The 17420-nt window shown below is 43.7% G+C and overlaps 1 protein-coding gene across 6 annotated transcripts in view; it reads right to left on the reverse strand.

Moving 5' to 3' along the window:
- Nucleotides 1-9938, reverse strand: part of NCR3LG1 (natural killer cell cytotoxicity receptor 3 ligand 1) — a 33005-nt gene extending 23067 nt beyond the window's left edge. For 5 of the 6 annotated variants that reach the window (XM_073347383.2, XM_073347379.2, XM_073347382.2 and 2 more), the window contains exons 1-3: nucleotides 9630-9938; nucleotides 1523-1876; nucleotides 353-679 (exon numbers count right to left, since the gene is read on the reverse strand). In XM_073347383.2, the coding sequence (XP_073203484.2) occupies nucleotides 353-679; nucleotides 1523-1876; nucleotides 9630-9924 (976 nt within the window). In that variant the 5' untranslated portion in view covers nucleotides 9925-9938. Of the gene's footprint in view, nucleotides 1-352; nucleotides 680-1522; nucleotides 1877-8000; nucleotides 8642-9629 lie in introns of those variants that run through there. The other variant, XM_073347380.2, reaches the window with a different exon arrangement.
- Between the last annotated feature and the right edge of the window lie 7482 nt (nucleotides 9939-17420).

The raw sequence follows: 17420 nt of genomic DNA on the forward strand, positions 1-17420 counted from the left end.
TTAGCCTGACCTACCACCAAAAATACACGCCACTAAAATGGTGCACCTGGAACAGCTCTAATATCCAAAGGTGTCCGTGGCACCAACATATTTCAACCTCTTCTTTTTGCAGACTGGCACTCCTGGGCTGCTTTGCCAGTCCTCCCATTCCACAGCTGTTTCTTTGAGTGTCATTGCATGGCCAGTTCTCCTGCCCCGCTGTCTCTCCTAAGTGACACCTGATATCACTGCACCCCAGGGATAGCAAAAGGTTGACATGGTTTAAATTCCTTCAAAAGAGGTCTAGCCACAGCATTCTGGAACACATGACATATCAAAAGAAAAGAGATAAGACCTTAAAGGGGATGGATACCTGTGACAGTCAAGATGCTATTGAGAAGTAACTTGGCAGAAAATGTTTTGTGACTCACAATACATCTGTAGACATTTCCATTATCTTGCAAAGACGGTTGCAGCCTTAATTTACTAGTGACATTAAATGTGCCATCTTCATTTTCTACAGAGGCTCCTGTGCAGATATCCTCTGCTGTTACGCTACTGTCCTGATTATTCTTTGAAATCTTCATCCACTTAATGTCAACCGAATTTGGATAGAACTTATTGACTTCACATGACAGAGTCTTCTCCTTGTCGCTTTCTATTGTAACTTCCTTTGGAGACAGGCTGACAGTTGGTTGAGCTGTATGGAGAAAAAAGTTAGATTACGGTTATAGTCATAGCTATGGTGACACTTTAATAATGTTACTTTTGTTGTAACACACATATTACCTAAATGTCTGATATGTGCAATGTTTCATCTTTTTTCCCTAAATGAGTCATTTTTCCCCGGAAATATGACTGCCGTAGGGAATATTACTTGGATGATAAACAGCACTAATGTTCATTAGGACCTTGGCAGTTTTGTTATTCTCTGCTATTTCTAAAAAAAATTTATAGAGAGAGAATAATAGTGTCTCAGATTTACAGCATTTCTGACTAGTGAAAATGCCACTGCAAGACTAAGGTTTGGATAATGAAAACCTTATCTAGCTAGAACCTTAGCAATTATGACAAACAGGCTTATTTAGATCCACATTTCCCCTCATCTGCAAAAAAATCATGGAAGGGGAATATTTAGACTGATACCACTGTGGAGATGTTGCAGGGGAAAATGAGCTGCAGTGTTCTCTGCTTGTAGCAAGGAAAGCGACAGTGAATAGAGAACAGGGATTGTGCCCTCTCCAAGGCAACTAAGATGGAGATATATAGAAAATACCAGGACAAACCCCAAAGATGAAGACTGCCAATCCACATATACATTCCCAGGGCAGGTGTGCTCACCAAACTCCTGCCATCATTACTGGCAGCACAACTTACCCAATTTCTTGGGTTATTCCACTTATATCATGCAATTCCCACTCCTCCACAGGGGCTCCGTGGGGAGAGGAAACTAGTACCCTAAAATGGACTCCCATATTCAAATAATCTGCCTTCAAGTCCCCAGGATACAATATGAAAAAAATTCTACAATAAAATCACTTACCAACTACCTCTAAAACAGCTGTTCCCTGAGCATCAAAAGGGGTGACAGTAACTTGGCAGGTATATGTTCCCGCTTCCTTAAACTGTATCTGTGGGAGAGAGAGTGCAGCATTTCCTCTTCTCAGGTCACTGTCAGACATACTGGCCCCATTTCTATGGGGAGTATGGTCTCCAATAAGAAATGTGAATACTTCCTCTTTTTGGTCTGCTCTCGGAGTCTTAAGATACCAGGTAACTCCCACATTCTTGAGATCCAGTTCTGCTGTACTGTACCCAGAGATCTTGCATGGTATGGAGATGTTATCATTCAGTGACACTATTTGTGGGGTGCTTCCCATCAGCACTTGAAGAGTTTCTTCAAAAACAGAAAGTATATATTTTGAGCAATACATCCTAAAGGCAAGGTTCCTTTTAACGCAGTTATTTGGCTGAAGGATCATTTGGTATTTTAGTAGCCTGTTTCCTGACCCATAATCCTCTGTAACCTGTCTCAATGGAAATCTAATGAAAGCTTTCCTTTCTAAATTGATAATGGCTTTATGAATAACAATTTTTGCTTTTATTTGAATGAAATAATAGAGATAACACAGGCTAGTTGGGTGGCCCTGGTCCTTAGGAACTACAGTGCAGGAAGAACTTTAGAAGTGAATACACTGCATATTACATGTAATACACTGGAGCTTTGTGGTAAAACTACAGCAGCACCTAATGGAAGAGAAATGTGCATTCTATGTATCCATCCATCCATCCCAGGTATTTATATGGACCCTATCATAATCATTTATATGGACCCTTATCATAATTGCTGAGCACCTCAGACTCTCTTATGTATTTTATCCTCACAGTAGCCCTGTGAGGTAGGGAAGTGCTATTATCCCCAATTTACCCATTGGGATATGACGCACAGAGAGACTGAATGACTTGCCCATGGCCAAGCACGAAGTCTGTTGTGGAGTGGAGAACTTAACCCAGTTGAGTCCCAGGCTAGCGCCCTCAACACTAGACTCAGTGTCCCAGTCAGAAGCCACTTGTGCATCTTCTCTAAAGGAAAATCTGTGCTGCTGGGTCCCCATCGCCACTGGGGTGAGGGGAAGAGGGACACAACACCACCAATTCCTTGTCATAGAATTATAGAAGTGTAAGACTAGGAAGGGACCTCAATAGTTCAGTCCCCTGCACTTAAGGGGACTGATAATAAGTAATAACTAAACCATTCCTGACAGGTGTTTGTCTAACCCAGTAGTTCTCAACCCGCGGCCCGCAAGCCACTTGTGGCCCAATCAGCACACAGCTGTGGTCCATGTGACATCCTCAGGGCCATACAGGTAGTTTATATATTGTGTGGATGCAGCCCACATAACACATAGAGTGCTGCATATGCGGCCCACAATGGTAAATAAGTTCAGAACCACTGGTCTCACCTGTTCTTGACCTCCAAAGACAGACATTCCCCAACCTCCCTCAGCAATTTGTTCCTGTGCTTAACTACCCTGACAGGAAGCTTTTCGCAATGTCCAATCTAAACCTCCCTTGCCTCAATTTAAGCCCATTGCTTCTTGTCCTATCCTCAAGGTTAAGGAGAACAACTTTTCACCCTCCTCCTTGTAAGCACCTTTTATATACTTGAAAACTTATCATGCCCCTTCAGTCTTGTCTTCTCCAGACTACACAAACTCATGTTTTTCAATCTTTCTTCATAGGTCATGTTTTTTAGACCTTTAATCATTTTTGTTGCTCTCCTCTGGACTTTCTCCAATATGTCCACATTTTTCCTGAAATGTGGCATCCAGAACTGGACACACCACTCCAGTTGAGGCCTAATCAGCACAGAGTAGAGTGGAAGAATTACTTCTTGTGTCTTGCTTACAACACCCCTGCTAACACATCCCAGAATGATGCTTTTTTTGCAACAGTGTTACACTGTTGACTCATATTTAGCTTGTGATCCACAATGACCCCCAGACCCCTATCTGCCGTACTCCTTCCTAAGCAGACATTTCCCATTTTGTATGTGTGCAACTGATTGTTCCTTCCTAAATGGAGTACTTTGCATTTGTCCTTATTGAATTTCATACTATTTACTTCAGACCATTTCTCCACTTTGTCCAGATCATTTTGAATTTTAATCGTATCCTCCAAAGCACTTGCAACCCCTCCGAGGTTGTTATTGTCCACAAACTTTATAAGTGTACTCTCTATGCCATTATGTAAATCATTGATGAAGATATTGAACAGAACTGGACCAAGGACCGATCCCTGCAGGACCCCACTCAATATGCCCTTGCAGCATGACTGTGAACCTTGATAACTCCTCTCTAGGAATGGTTTCAGAGTAGCAGCCGTGTTAGTCTGTATTCGCAAAAAGAAAAGGAGTACTTGTGGTACCTTAGAGACGAACATTTATTTGAGCATAAGCTTTCGTGAGCTACAGCTCACTTCATCAGATGCATCCGATGAAGCTCACGAAAGCTTATGCTCAAATAAATTTGTTAGTCTCTAAGGTGCCACAAGTACTCCTTTTCTCTCTAGGAATGGTTTTCGTGCCAGTTATGCACCCACCTTATTATAGCTCCATCTAGGCTATATTTCCCTAGTTTGTTTATGAGAATGTCATGTGAGACAGTATCAAAAATCCTACTAAAGTCAAGATATACCACATATACCACTTTCCCCCATCCACAAGGCTTGTTACTCTGTCAAAGAAAACTATTATATTGGTTTGATACGATTTGTTCTTGCCAAATCCATACTGACTGTTATTTAGTTATCTTCTAGGTGTTTGCAAATTCATTGCTTAATTATCTGCTCCATTATCTTGCTGGGTACTGAAGTTAAGATGACTGATCTGTAATTCCCCAGGTTGTCCTTATTCCCATTTTTATAGATTGGCACTATATTTGCCATCTTTTAGCTCTCTGGAATTTCTCCCATCTTCCATGAGTGTTCAAAGATAATCGCTAATGTCTCTGATATCTCCTCAGGCAGCTCCTTGAGTATTCTAGGATGTATTTCATCAGGCCTTGCTGACATGAAAACATCTAACTTGTCTAAGTAATTTTTCACTTGTTCTTTTCCTGTTTTAGCCTCAGATCATACCTCATTTTCACTGGCATTCACTGTGTTAGAAGTCCAATTGCTACTAACCTTTCTGGTGAAAACTGAAACAAAAAAAGCATTTAGCACTTCCACCATTTCCACATTTTTTGTTGTTGTCTTCCCCCCTCATTCCCCACTCTTTCCCCTGTCCTTGGTCTTCCTCTTGCTTCGGATGTATTTGTAGAATGTTTTCTTGTTATCCTTTATGTCTCTACCTATTTTAATCTAATTTTGTGCTGTGGTCCTTCTAATTTTATCCTGACATGCTTGTGTTGTGTGTTTTGTTTTGTTTTTTATACATCCTTTGTAATTTGACTGAGTTTCCACTTTTTGTAGGACTCCTTTTTGATTTTGAGACTAATGAAGTTGTCCTGGTTAAGCCAGGATGGTCTCTTGCCATACTTCCTATCTTTCCTATGCAGTGGGATAGTTTGCTCTTGTGCCCTAAGTTATGTCTCTCTGAAAAATTGTCAACTCTCTCAAACTGTTTATCCCTTAGACTTTTTTCCCATGGGATCCTACCTACCAACTCTGAGTTTGCTAAAGTCTGTCTTCTTGAAATCCATGATCTTTATTCTGCTGTTTTCCCTCCTACCATTCCTTAGGGCTTGGCTACACTTGTGAGTTAGAGCGCATTAAAGCAGCCCTGGGTGCCCTAGCTCACTACCCGTCGACACTGGCAAGGCAGATAGAGCACTCTGACTTTACGGCTACAGCGCTGCTGGTACTCCATCTTGGCGAGAAGATTAACACTTGTTGTGTAGTGGCTGAAACACCCGGGCGTCAGTGTGAAGGAGGTGTTGCATTACTGCGCTCTGATCAACCTCCAGAAACGTCCCATAATCCCCTTAAGTCAAGTGTCCACTCTTCTCATTGTTTTGAACTCGCCTAGGAATGCGGATATTCCTTTGAAAGCTCCGTTTCTGACAGCCGGCTCGGAGACAAAGCAAGCCGTTACTGTGGAATGCTGTCTGTGTGTGAGAGAGAGAGAGAGGCGGGGAGGAGGGGGAGGTCTGCTGCTGTCTGAACTTACGAGACAGCACGCTGACATGCTTTCAGCCCCCCAAAAGCCCACTCTCTCTCCCCCCCACATACACACAACACACTCTCTCTTGCACTCCACCCCACCACACCCCCATTTGAAAAGCACGTAGCAGTAAATTGCATGCTGGGATAGCTGCCCATAATGCAACGCTCCCAATGCCGCTGCAAGTGTCGCAAAAGTGGCCACGTCAGTGTGCTTGAAGATGTCAGTGTGGACAGATTGCAGCGCTTTCCCTACTGCACTCTACAAAGGCTGGTTTAACTCAAAGCACTCTGCATCTGCAAGTGTAGCCATACCCTTAGAATCATAAACTCTATTATTTCATGATCACTTTCACCCAAGCTGCCTTCCACTTTCAGATTCTCAACCAGTTATTCCCTATTTGTCAAAATCTAATCTAGATCAGCCTCTCCCTGGTAGCTTCCTCCACCTTCTGAAATAAAAAATTCTCCCTTCCCTTTGGGGAGACAGATGAATAATAAATACAGATAGATTCTTGCATAAAATCTATCTTTGGAAATGTGTCAGACTTCCATAGGCTATTTCAAAATAGCCAGGGAAGAACTCCAGGATCTCCAAAATGATCTCAATCTTGGGCATGTCTACATGACAACAGTAAAAGAAAAGGTGTCTCCCTATACACATTTTTTGCATGGCTGCCTATGGGCCTGCTTGGGGACACTGTTTCCATTCGGGTACATATCTGCTCTTGTCTCTATTTGCTGCATTCTGTATTTCCTGCATTCTGTACACACAGGACGATGTAATGCAGCATCACCAAATAATATAGAGAACTGCAACATCAGTCTCTCAAATGGGTGATCTCCCCCTAAGTCTGGTGCATTCAGATTTGGTTCAGTGTTGTTGATTTTCAACTTCTTGAGCTCAGGCAGTTTGACTGCTCACATACCAGGACCTTCAGGAATCGTTGTATAACACTCCATAGAGTGGAGAGATGACAAGAGATGGCATGTGCTGAGCGTGAGGAAGGTTACCAGGGGAGAATGGAGGTTGTATCACTTTCTTACTGTACTCATTGCATTGACAAGACCTGTACAGACCATAGGAGGCCTAATGGTGGTCTCAAGAATTTAATTATTACTGCAGAATCTTGAAGCAGTGGGGAATCACCTCACCATACTTAAGCAGCCCAACTGCACTGTACAGTTATGGAGGCAACTTCAGCAGATGTGGAGGGGGAAACCCCTCCCTAATGGGTGACCAATTAATTCATCTGCACCCCTACACAGAGGCAGAATGATTCCTGCACCCTGGTGGTAGTGGTGGAAGTAAGATATCAGCAAGGCACTGCAAATTTATAGCGCCATGATGTGTGTGATAGTGGGTTGGTTTCTTCTTTCTTCCCACAGCCTCCAAAGGAACTTAAAAAGGGATGTTCTCCCCTAACGCAGCCCTTTCAGCTGACAGCAGTGAAAGGGAGCTGGCAGCCAGAGGAGGTGATGAGGTGGAGAAGTAGAAGGATATTACAAAACAAAAGAAAAAGAAAAATATTTTAGAATACAGAGATCTTGGTCCCATCCTCCATACCACAGCAGGTGGCTGTGTGATACTGCAGCCCAAGTAATGGAGAGGAACCGGGATATTGGGAGCTCATTAGAGAGGCACAAAGTTGATTTATGTGAGCTCCTCTTCCCTTCCCAAACACTTCCCCAACTTGCTTCTGTGAAGAAGGAGTGAGATGTTCCTGCACTGATCCAACTGTTGTGGGATAAATCCCAGTTTATATGGCAGTGAGGGGTCACCCCATCCATTTCTTCTGCATAACCAGCCCTAAGGATCTGGTCCCACAGAAACAGCTGGCATCCGTTTACAAGCCTATTTTAGTAGTCATGCAGGGTATGTCTGCACTCCAAATGAAAAATGTGATTGTAGCACATGTAAGCATACCTGTGGTAGCTTTAAGCTAGCTAGAGCATGGATAACAGTGAAGTGTAGATATGTTGGCATGGCCTTCAGCATGGGTCAGCAACAAGAGTACATACCCAGACTCCCTGAAGGGCTTCTGCTTGGGTTTTTGGCACAGGCTTCAGCATGGTCTAGCAACCCAAGTATTTTGTTGTTTATACTTCCTGAAATTTCAGTTTTTTATGGATTAAGAAGCAATTACACTGTGTAGGTTTGGGGTCTTGCTTGGGTCTATACTTTTACAAAACTTCTCTTTGTTTTATTCTATATGTCCTTTATTTTGGTGAAATTTCTAAAAATGTAAACTTACATTGCTTTTTTTTAAAATTAGCCTTTGAATAAAGAACCGAGAGCCTTGAGTTAGGTGGGAGAATAACTGATTCCAGGAGTGAAAGTAATTTAAGGGACTTACCGGTATGCAGGGCGGACAGGATCCTGAGCACGGTGGGGGGATGGCTCAACCAGAAGGGGCGGGGCATGGGGTGGAAGGGGCGGGGCTGGGGTCAGACTCCCCTAGCCTGTCCTTCAGCATGGCCCAGCAGTGATTTAAAGGGCCCGGGGCTCCCGGCCACTGCCACCAGCGCTACCCCAGGGCTCCAGCAGTGATTTAAAGGTCCACAACCTGGGGCCCTTTAAATTGCTGCCAATCCCTGAGGCTCCCAGCTCCTGCTGCTACCCCAGGACTCCGGCCGCGACTTAAAGGGTGCTATGCACTGGCATGGAGGGTAAATCATAGTCAGAAAATCTGAATCTACTAGAAGGGAGGTAGACAGATACTGTCTTCTTTTTTTTCTCCTGAATTGAGTGTTTCCATCTTGAACAGTCAACACAGCAACAGACCAGCACAAGTGTGTTGCTATTGCAATCCTTCATGTGCTCTTGCCTACTTAAAAAGAGTACCAGCCTAGTGGTATGCCGCTTAAGTGGCAATAGCTTGTCCCAGGCTCCAGTCCAACCAACTTATTTTTTATTTATATATAAATAAAAAGTTTGCACAATGAGCTGTGCTAAAATTTGTGAAAGAACGCTGAGGCTCATTTATGTCAGCTGCACTCTTTGAATAAGGGCAATTTTGCATTGCAAGATCAGTCTTTAAATGCAAAATGTAAGTCCAGTTCATCTAAATAAGTCCCAATGTGTTTTTAACTAATTTAAGAACAGCTGATTGTACAAATTACTGATAGAGGGGAATCACTTTGCTCACCATGTAGCCAACTTGGGGGTTAAGGGCAGCTGACTAATAGCAGACAGCAGCACAGCCCTAGCGTATGGAACAGGAAGTACAGCAGAGGCTAGGCCATTGAAAATACAGGGGGAGTTTAGGCTGGTCCTGGCTTGAGATCCAATTATGTTAGACCTAACACTCAAACTCTAATTAATAAACAGAGTGAAAAGAACTGCTCTGGTACCAGTCAGCGTGGGGATTGTCACTGACTCCCTAGCATCACCTCCCCACCGGACTCAGCCTCCAGTTGTGACATTTTAAACAAACGGCCCTTTGTAAATTTCAGAGTAACAGCTGTGTTAGTCTGTATTCCCAAAAAGAAAAGGAGGACTTGTGGCACCTTACTTGAGCTTATGCTCAAATAAATTGGTTAGTCTCTAAGGTGCCACAAGTACTCCTTTTCCTTTGTAAGTTAAATATTAAACGTCTGGTTTAAACAAACAGCCAGGCCCCGGATAACCCCTGAGCCCCAGGGAGAGGCCAGATCGGATTGGTAAACAGGCGAGGGAGTTTGGGGGAGGCCGGGCCCAGCCGGGGAATCGGAACACTGAGCAGTTACAGAATTAAACCCAAGACACCAGCTGGGCCAGGCAAACTGACCCCTGCAATGAGAGGGGGGAGCCCCTCAAAACCCTTCCCCATCCCACCCCGCTGCAGGCTCAGGACGCCGGGGACACTGGGCGCTACACCCGCCCCCCACCCATACCCCTTGGCCCGGGGGCACCCGCAGCTTGGCCCGATTCTGTACCGGGGCCGCCCCCATCGCTGTGGCCCGAGGACCTCCCCCCGGCCGCCCCCGGCCGAGCGCTCGTTCACCTGCCAGCTGGAGCAGGCCGCCGAGACCCAGGAGCAGCAGGCACCGCTGCCCAGCGGAGCCCCCTGCCCACGCCATGGCCCGCGGCCGACCCAGCCCGGGGGCGGCGGTCGCTCTGCTCCGTCTGCCCCGGGCCTGAGCGCTGCGCGTCTGGATGGCAAAGGGACGTTGGTTCGCTTTTACTTTCTCTCTCTGGTATCCTTGGCCCCAAGAAGGGCGCGGTGCATGAAGCCTGGGGATGGGATCGGAGCTGGCACGCCGCGTAGCGTGTACTTTGTACAAGGAAAGACCGGTCATTTTCTGGCTTTGCGTTTGTGTGACCCCCACGCAAACACTAAAAGCTGGGACTTCCTTGTTTTTAAAAGCACTGACCCACCAGCTTCCACCTGCCCACCCCATCGCCCAAAGCCCTACCCCGACAAAAGTGTAATGCCTGGCAGAAAGAGTCACCCAAAGAGACATGAAGGAATTTTGTAGCTGCTAGGCTACTGATAGCCTCTCTCTGCGAGACGAAAAATAGTCCAAACCTAGAGAAATGGCTCAAAAAATGTGGGAGGTTGTTATGGAAAAATAATGCACCAGTTTAGTTACCATTTAGTCAATACTCAAAGTACACCCACCTGCAAAAAAACCCCAAAGCCCAGCACACCTGTCCATTATTCTTGAATATTAACATTCCATAGACTCACTGGTTTAAGAAATATGTGTAAATCGGGAATTTCAACTCCATTTGGTGCGATCACCAGCAACAACATGTCCTGGGTAGTGTGAGGAGAATGGTGGTTGCACCCAGTTAGGGGGAGAAACCTGTGATTATATTCCTGTATAAGGTTTCTCTAAACAAAGCTCACTGTGGTGGTGATTATCATTTGTCCCTGATATTTACATGGCAATGATTTGTAAATAGATTAATTACTACTGTTAGTCTTAGAATTTTTACCAAAGCCAAGATGCATGGCAATTATTTAAAAATGTCCTGTATATAATACCTATCACTTAGTGCACCCCTAGATTGCTGGAGGAAGACAGAAGCATCAGCCCTGTAGCTAAGGGGAGGCGCACATGAGAGGTCACTGCCCCCCTGGAAATCTCTTTCCCCACCTCTCCTGTAGAAATAAGATGTGTTCCAGTTTTTTTCCCTCAGTTTCTGAGTTTCCTCAGATGAATGATTGTAGTCCTAAGGCCCAGAGTTGTAGTCACAATTCCAGTAGCCCACGAAGGATGTGTTATTGACTGTGTTTCAGTTAAGTGAGTGTGGTGACTGCATTATGTTGCTGCTATAATAAAAGATACCAGTAAGAAAGTGTGTACAGAAACTGCATCTGCAGGGAGGCATCCAAAGTATATGAAGCAGAAAGGGGGGACATAGGGCTCTGTGCTGGAGTTTCTACAACCAGACCCTGCCTACCAGTTTGGAGGGGGGAAGAGGAGAGGACAGAGTTCCTTTCCAACTGAGAGAGAGGAGAAAGGTCCTTTTGGAGTGTGTAAGAGAGCATGGATAGGCTGACTAGAACTGGAATGCTCCTGTAGCATCCAGAAGAAACCTTAGATGAGCTGTCCACTGTCTGTGACATAACTGCAGTCAAAGAGAACCCCCTAGATTGGCTGGCAACAGGATTGTGAGTACCATTTCTATTAAAGCTGAAAAGGCCTTTTGTTTTCTTGTAGGCTGTATGCACAGCCTGGCGATGCTGGTGGAATGGGAGCTGCTATGGACTTTAGCAAATCTGGATTTTGCAATTGGAAAATTTTCTTAATCAAACAAGAAAACTGCTTAATCCACTTGAATGCAGTGGCTGATTGAAGAAATGCTACAGAGTTGGGGTGTCTTTTGTTTTGTTTTTGTTTTGATATTTCTTCATTTGTGACACTTAGGGTCTAGACACCCCAAAAGGAGTTCTGGGGTCTGAATCCCAAAGAATGTGCAATTGAATCAACTGGTTGTATACAATATTACTGTGTTTAAATATGTCAAGCAAGGTCTCGTATGAAAACCTGTAATGTGCTGAACCTGTTGGTTATTATAAGATACGTATACAAACTGTGGTTATGAGTTTATGTATTTGTGTATATAAACCTGTGCTCATAATTTGTGCTGCAGCATTCAGCTACACCTCATTGCAGGGAGGTGAAACAATCAGACACACAGGGCTACCTCCCCAGCCAGACAAGACTAGCTCTAAGTACTTAGCATTGTACAATCCAGAAATGAGAAGGGTGGACCATGAAAATTAATGGGAAAGCATTGAAGCAACTTGAAACTGAAAAGAAAACCTTAGTAAAAAAAAAAGGAGGGAATTCCCCCCCACACACACACCCACCCACCCTGAATAACCATGAATCACCATGCCAAGAAAGAGAGAGAGAGAGAGAGAGAAATATTTTAAAAACAGGCTCCTCGGCACCTATAAGAAATCCTGTATCATGAGGAAAGCTCCAAAACTTGATGTGAAGATCCAACATGCAAAATATTTACTAAATATTTATTCAGGTTATTCATTTGGTCAATAACTGAATTATTAATTTGATTATGATATTTATTTTACCATCACTTCGTTTTAGAGTTGCCACAATTGTTGCTTTGATCTCACCCTCACAAATTGAAAGAAAGAGGTACTATTTAAAAACCTTGGCAAAATACTGATCGTCCACTCAGCCACAAAAAACCCATCCCATTTGAATTTTGTGTCTTTTTCACTGTTAATAAGTCTGATAGACATGCCTGCGTTTGTAAACACAGTGCTCGTAGCCTGTCTACACTAGCACTTTAAAGCGCTTAGACTTGCTGCGCTCAGGGGGGTGCTATAACACATAAGTGTAGACAAGCCCTCAGACTCACTGCCACGGGGTGCAGCATAGACATACATTTAGTTCTCTCAGCCCTTACAGGCTATGTCTACACTTCATTGTAAATCTGGGTCAGTGGGATCCAGGCTTGTGGCCCTGGTGCTTCCAAACCCATACTTGAGCATTCACACTGCATTGGAAACCTGTATTTACAATTTCTGGACTCAGGTCTCATTGCCATGCTAACGTGTCCATACTGCACTATGCAGACTGTCTGATTTGGTTCTATGGCTTGAGCTGTGTCCATATTGCAAAATGACAGGGCTTGGATCCAAGTCACAATGGGACTCGGGCTCTGACCTATCCCTTAGCAGAACTTGGATCCATAGTGCTTGCTGACCCAAATCAGACCGATTTGTGTGTGGACGGCATGGGGACTTGGGCTCAAACCTGAGTCAGAGCCCATGCTTAGGATATGTCTACATTGTAAAAATAAACCCTCAGCAGCGAGTCAACTGACAGGCTCTGGGGCTTGTGCTACAGGGCTAAAATTAGCCATGTGGACATTCAGCCTCAGTCTGGAATTTGGGCTCCAAGACCCTCTCCAATGGCTGCATTAGGCACCTGCATTCCATGTAATTGCAGGGGACCTGACATGGTGACTCAGTTACTTGACCATGGTGACAAATACGGCTACAGTGGAGCCAGAACCTGTCCTACCTGTGCAGAGGATGCCAGTTTTGTTGAGAAAAATGGTGTGCTCCATACACTGTGACCTCACACATACAATACATGGGAGACCACGCTGTTCAGAGGATGCCATTTTGCTCAACAAAATGGCGTCCTCCAGGGAGGTAGAGGCCCCGGAATTGAACTTTGCACGGAGCCCCCATGGAACAAACGCTGCCCCCTCAGCCAGAGCCCAGGCTCCAGCGACAGCCCAAACACCTATGCTGCTATTTTTAGACCCATAGCACAAGCCCTAAGAGCCCGAGTCAGTTGGCCCTGGCTCTGAGACTTACTGTCATGAGTCTGTTTTCACAGTGTACAGGTACCCATAAGGTGCAGGGTAAACGTACCATTTGACATCCAGGAGTTCATCAAGCTCTCACCTAGCCTCATTAGTCCCCACCCCACCTTCTCAGGTTGGGAGGCAATAGATTATGACACAGGCAGGGCTGGGCCCAATGCCCTTTACAGAGGCAATCACCACGTGGTAATATCCTATCACATAGAAAAATGAGATTAACATATCCCTAAACAAAAAGCTTATGACTATGATTTGTACACTTGTTAAAATGTCAGAAATAACCCTTTCTAAAACATTAGAAATGCTACTTATTCTTATAATGTTGTTTGCTACAGGCCCAGCATAGTGCTATTCCCAGATCAGCCCAGAGCCAAGACTTTCTAGAGAGGACCATGGGAATTGTAGGCTGTAGCAGGGCATTCTGGGAAGGAGTGCCAGGAAAGGAGCCTTCCCTCAGAGCAGTAAGAGACAGCAGGCTTGTCTCATGGGTTTCTCCAGGTTGAACTCTAAAAGCTTGGGCAGCGACTAAAGGTGCCTTAGAGCTAGTGTATGCCAAAAGAGAGGAGAATAGGGCCGGTGGGTCTTATTTTTGTTTGTGGACTGGAGGGGCTTTGTTTGGCAAGTGCTTTTGAGATGAAGAAGGTGTCTTGTGGACTGAAGCAGGGCTTGTGGAAAGCCGAGGGTTAGCATCTGCTTCCTTTCAGGGTTTCCAGCAGAGGGCGGTGGCTTGATTTGCTGGATTCTTGTGACCAGGCTGGCTGTTTGTTATTGGAACTTTGCTACCTCAGAAGGGTGAAGCTCAGTTTGATTTAAGGGCTAAACCACTGCTACAGAAAATGGAAACTGAGGCAGGAGCTGCATCACCAGAGGCGGAGGTAAGAGCTCTATAACAATACTGTTACATATTTACATATTTTAGACATATAAAGACCCTCACTGTTACTATCCAGACTGCAATCTAAGTGAATGTCAATGTATTTCCAAGTTTCCAAAGAATTAGCACATTGACTTCAATATTTGTGCAGCACTAAATGTTTTACAGTGAGAAGACAAAGTCCTTGCTCGGAAACACTTTCAGTAAAAATAACAAATATGCACCCTGAGGAAAAAATTAACCTAGAAATATTATAGTGTGGTAACAAAAGAAAATGCTCCTTTTTAAAAGATACAAACTGCTTTAAAAATTGCTGATTAAATTCCTTTTGTAAAATTCAGCTTATTTTCAACGTTATTTTCCAGCCCTCTGTTTTACTGCAGCTGGGCAGCTATCATAAATGTGCATGTTTCTTCTTGGTATAGGCAGAAACCATATATACCCTTGTAAACATTCACTCGCTACTACCTGTCATTGTTTTAGTTTATGTTTTACAGTAATTTAATACAGTCAAATTGCAAATGACCTGAAAAGTCACTGTCTTCCATTTCTTGGTGTATAAATTACATTTGTATATGTTTTTAGTGAGAATGTTGGATGATGTGTTGTATGGAGAAGAGAGAGGTGTTTTGGGCCCCGGAGAAACAGAGTTGTTTCAAAACCCTTCTTCACTTATGCAGCATTAAACAATTAATTGTGGTTCTGGGTTTGCATCTGTTACTGCAGACAAACTCCCATTGCAACATCCAGCTAATAAATACATTTTAATAGCTTATTAATTGCACATGTTAAAGCGCTTGAAACTTAAAAAGTAACACTTGAATTTTAACAACCTCCCTTATTTCTTTTATGTTTGCTGTACGGTGTCTTTTATATTATTATTTGTGTTGCTAGGACCCTCAGTCATGGACCAGGAGCCCATTGTGCTAAGCACTGTACAAACACAACAAAAAGAGAAATCTCTTGTTAGTCTATTGAGATTATACTAAATTTCTAAAAAAAGGGGGAAGAATCCATTATAAATACCCCAGAACTGCTGAGGTCTGTTCCTTTTCAGACATAAACAAGAGACATTTGAGGAAAGCAAAAGACAGAAATTGCAGCTTTTGTTTGTGTCTTTCCCACTTGCAAATTAGCTGATAGGAAGTTACAGGCACAACACAATCTTATTGTGACCTGCAAACTCTTCTGTGTATGTTAAGGTGTTGATTTTACCTTGCCTTTTCTTATTGCAGCAGTGTTGCAAAATCAAATGCCTTGTATACTTAAGCCAAACTTTTAAGACAGAAAGCAAAAAAAGAGAAAGGAAAGAGATGAAATAAGGAAAAATGACACAACAGGGTGGCTGGGAAGGATAATAGTAACTCCAACCATCAATCTGGGTGCAGCTGAACCTAATGCAGATAGTGGTATTAGCTGGTGTGCTCTTCTTGTTCAGTCAGGACTCGGGCTAGTCAAAGAGTTTGTGTTTAAACTGTTTTTTAATGGAAAACTGGGTGTTTGACAAAACATTTTTCAGAGAAAGTCTTTGCTTTCTGTGGGAAAACTTAGGTTTTATTTATTTATAAATATATTGTCAAAAGAACATCTGAAAATCCAAATATTTTAGCAAAAAACCAAAATATTTAGATTCTGAAATGCCATCTTGTAGTTCAGGTGCTTTGTGTTCCCATTTTTCTCTCTGAGGCAAGTGCTCCAGCCATACTTAAATTCCCATTATACACTGCTGCCATGAGAGTACCATGGTGCACTGTTTCCCCTCACCAGTGTAGTCCAACCAGTGGGCCTTGCCTATAGAGCACCATGAGGCACCCGAACTGCAGCTCCCATAAAGCACTCTAGCAGCATTTCAGGATTGAAATATTTGGCCAAATCCCAAATATTTCAATTCTGGATTTTGGCCAAATATTTCATTTTTTTGACAAAAACAAGATAGGATTTTTTGGTCAACATTTCCCAGCAAAGGGCAGTGGGGCGGGAGGGAGAGGAATTCCAACCAGCTTTATTTGGGACCTCTGTCAGGATGAGGACCCTGGAGGTCCAACAAATGGTAGATTCCTGGATCCCAGCTGAGATACGAACCTGAGATTTCTGCTGCCACCCTTCACGGGTGTATCAAATTTCTTTCCCTACTTTATCTCTGTCTGGGTCTGGATTTTGGGCAGAGGTTCAGGTCATTTTTTACTATATCTGAACCAGTTTTCCCATCACTAATTGTCCAGCATGTGTATGCTGTCTCATAATAACTGTCATTCTGGTTAGAAGTTTAAAAGGAACAGAATAACTGTTTGTTAAACCCTAGAAAGTCAGGGATAGAATTGCTGTTTGATGTCCACCTTCCTTGCTTTATGGATCATCCAAGCTTTAAAATGTATTTTTCTTCTAGTCGTCCATCTTCAGTATCAGCCTCACATTGGACCTTACACTCTTTATTCTGTTCTTTGGCTTTAAAAGTCACAGAGGAAATAAAACCACCCTCATACTCAGCATTTTCTATTCCTTCATCAATGGGATATTTTCCCTTAAACCAGGAAACGTAGGTGTCACATGTATTCCTTCCACATATAAAACAGTGAAGTGTCCCATCCTCACCAGCCTTTAAGTTGCTGCTGTCTTCAGGGTGTTAGCTGTCTCTTGACTAGAGGGGCTATGGCAGTGATTCTCAACCTATTTACCATTGTGGGCTGCATCCAATACTACCCATATGGCCCTGAGGATGTCACATGGGCTGCAGGTTGAGAACCACTGGGCTAGGGCCTAAAAAAAAGATACAGTTGTCATGAAACAGGATTATAAATAAACCTACACAATGATAAGGCCTCAGAAGCAGGGACCTTCATCTTTGCTGAATGTTAGGATATGTTTTGCTGCTCAAGTTGTAATTTTTACAGTCATATTTTTTTCTGTTCACATGTGACTGTTGCCTTTTAAGCTTACATAAATAAACAGGGGTTTAGGTCCCCAAAGCCCATATCTCATGGATGTGCTGGAGTCTGGGTCCATCCATGAGGAAGCCTTGTCCGGTCATGTTCCTTCTCTGGCTCCCTGTGGGCCTCTCCAGCTGCCCTGCCTGCCATGGACCCCAAAACCCCCACTGCTACC

The sequence above is a fragment of the Lepidochelys kempii genome, chromosome 6 (assembly GCF_965140285.1).
Source record: "Lepidochelys kempii isolate rLepKem1 chromosome 6, rLepKem1.hap1, whole genome shotgun sequence".
Lineage (NCBI taxonomy): Eukaryota > Metazoa > Chordata > Testudines > Cheloniidae > Lepidochelys > Lepidochelys kempii.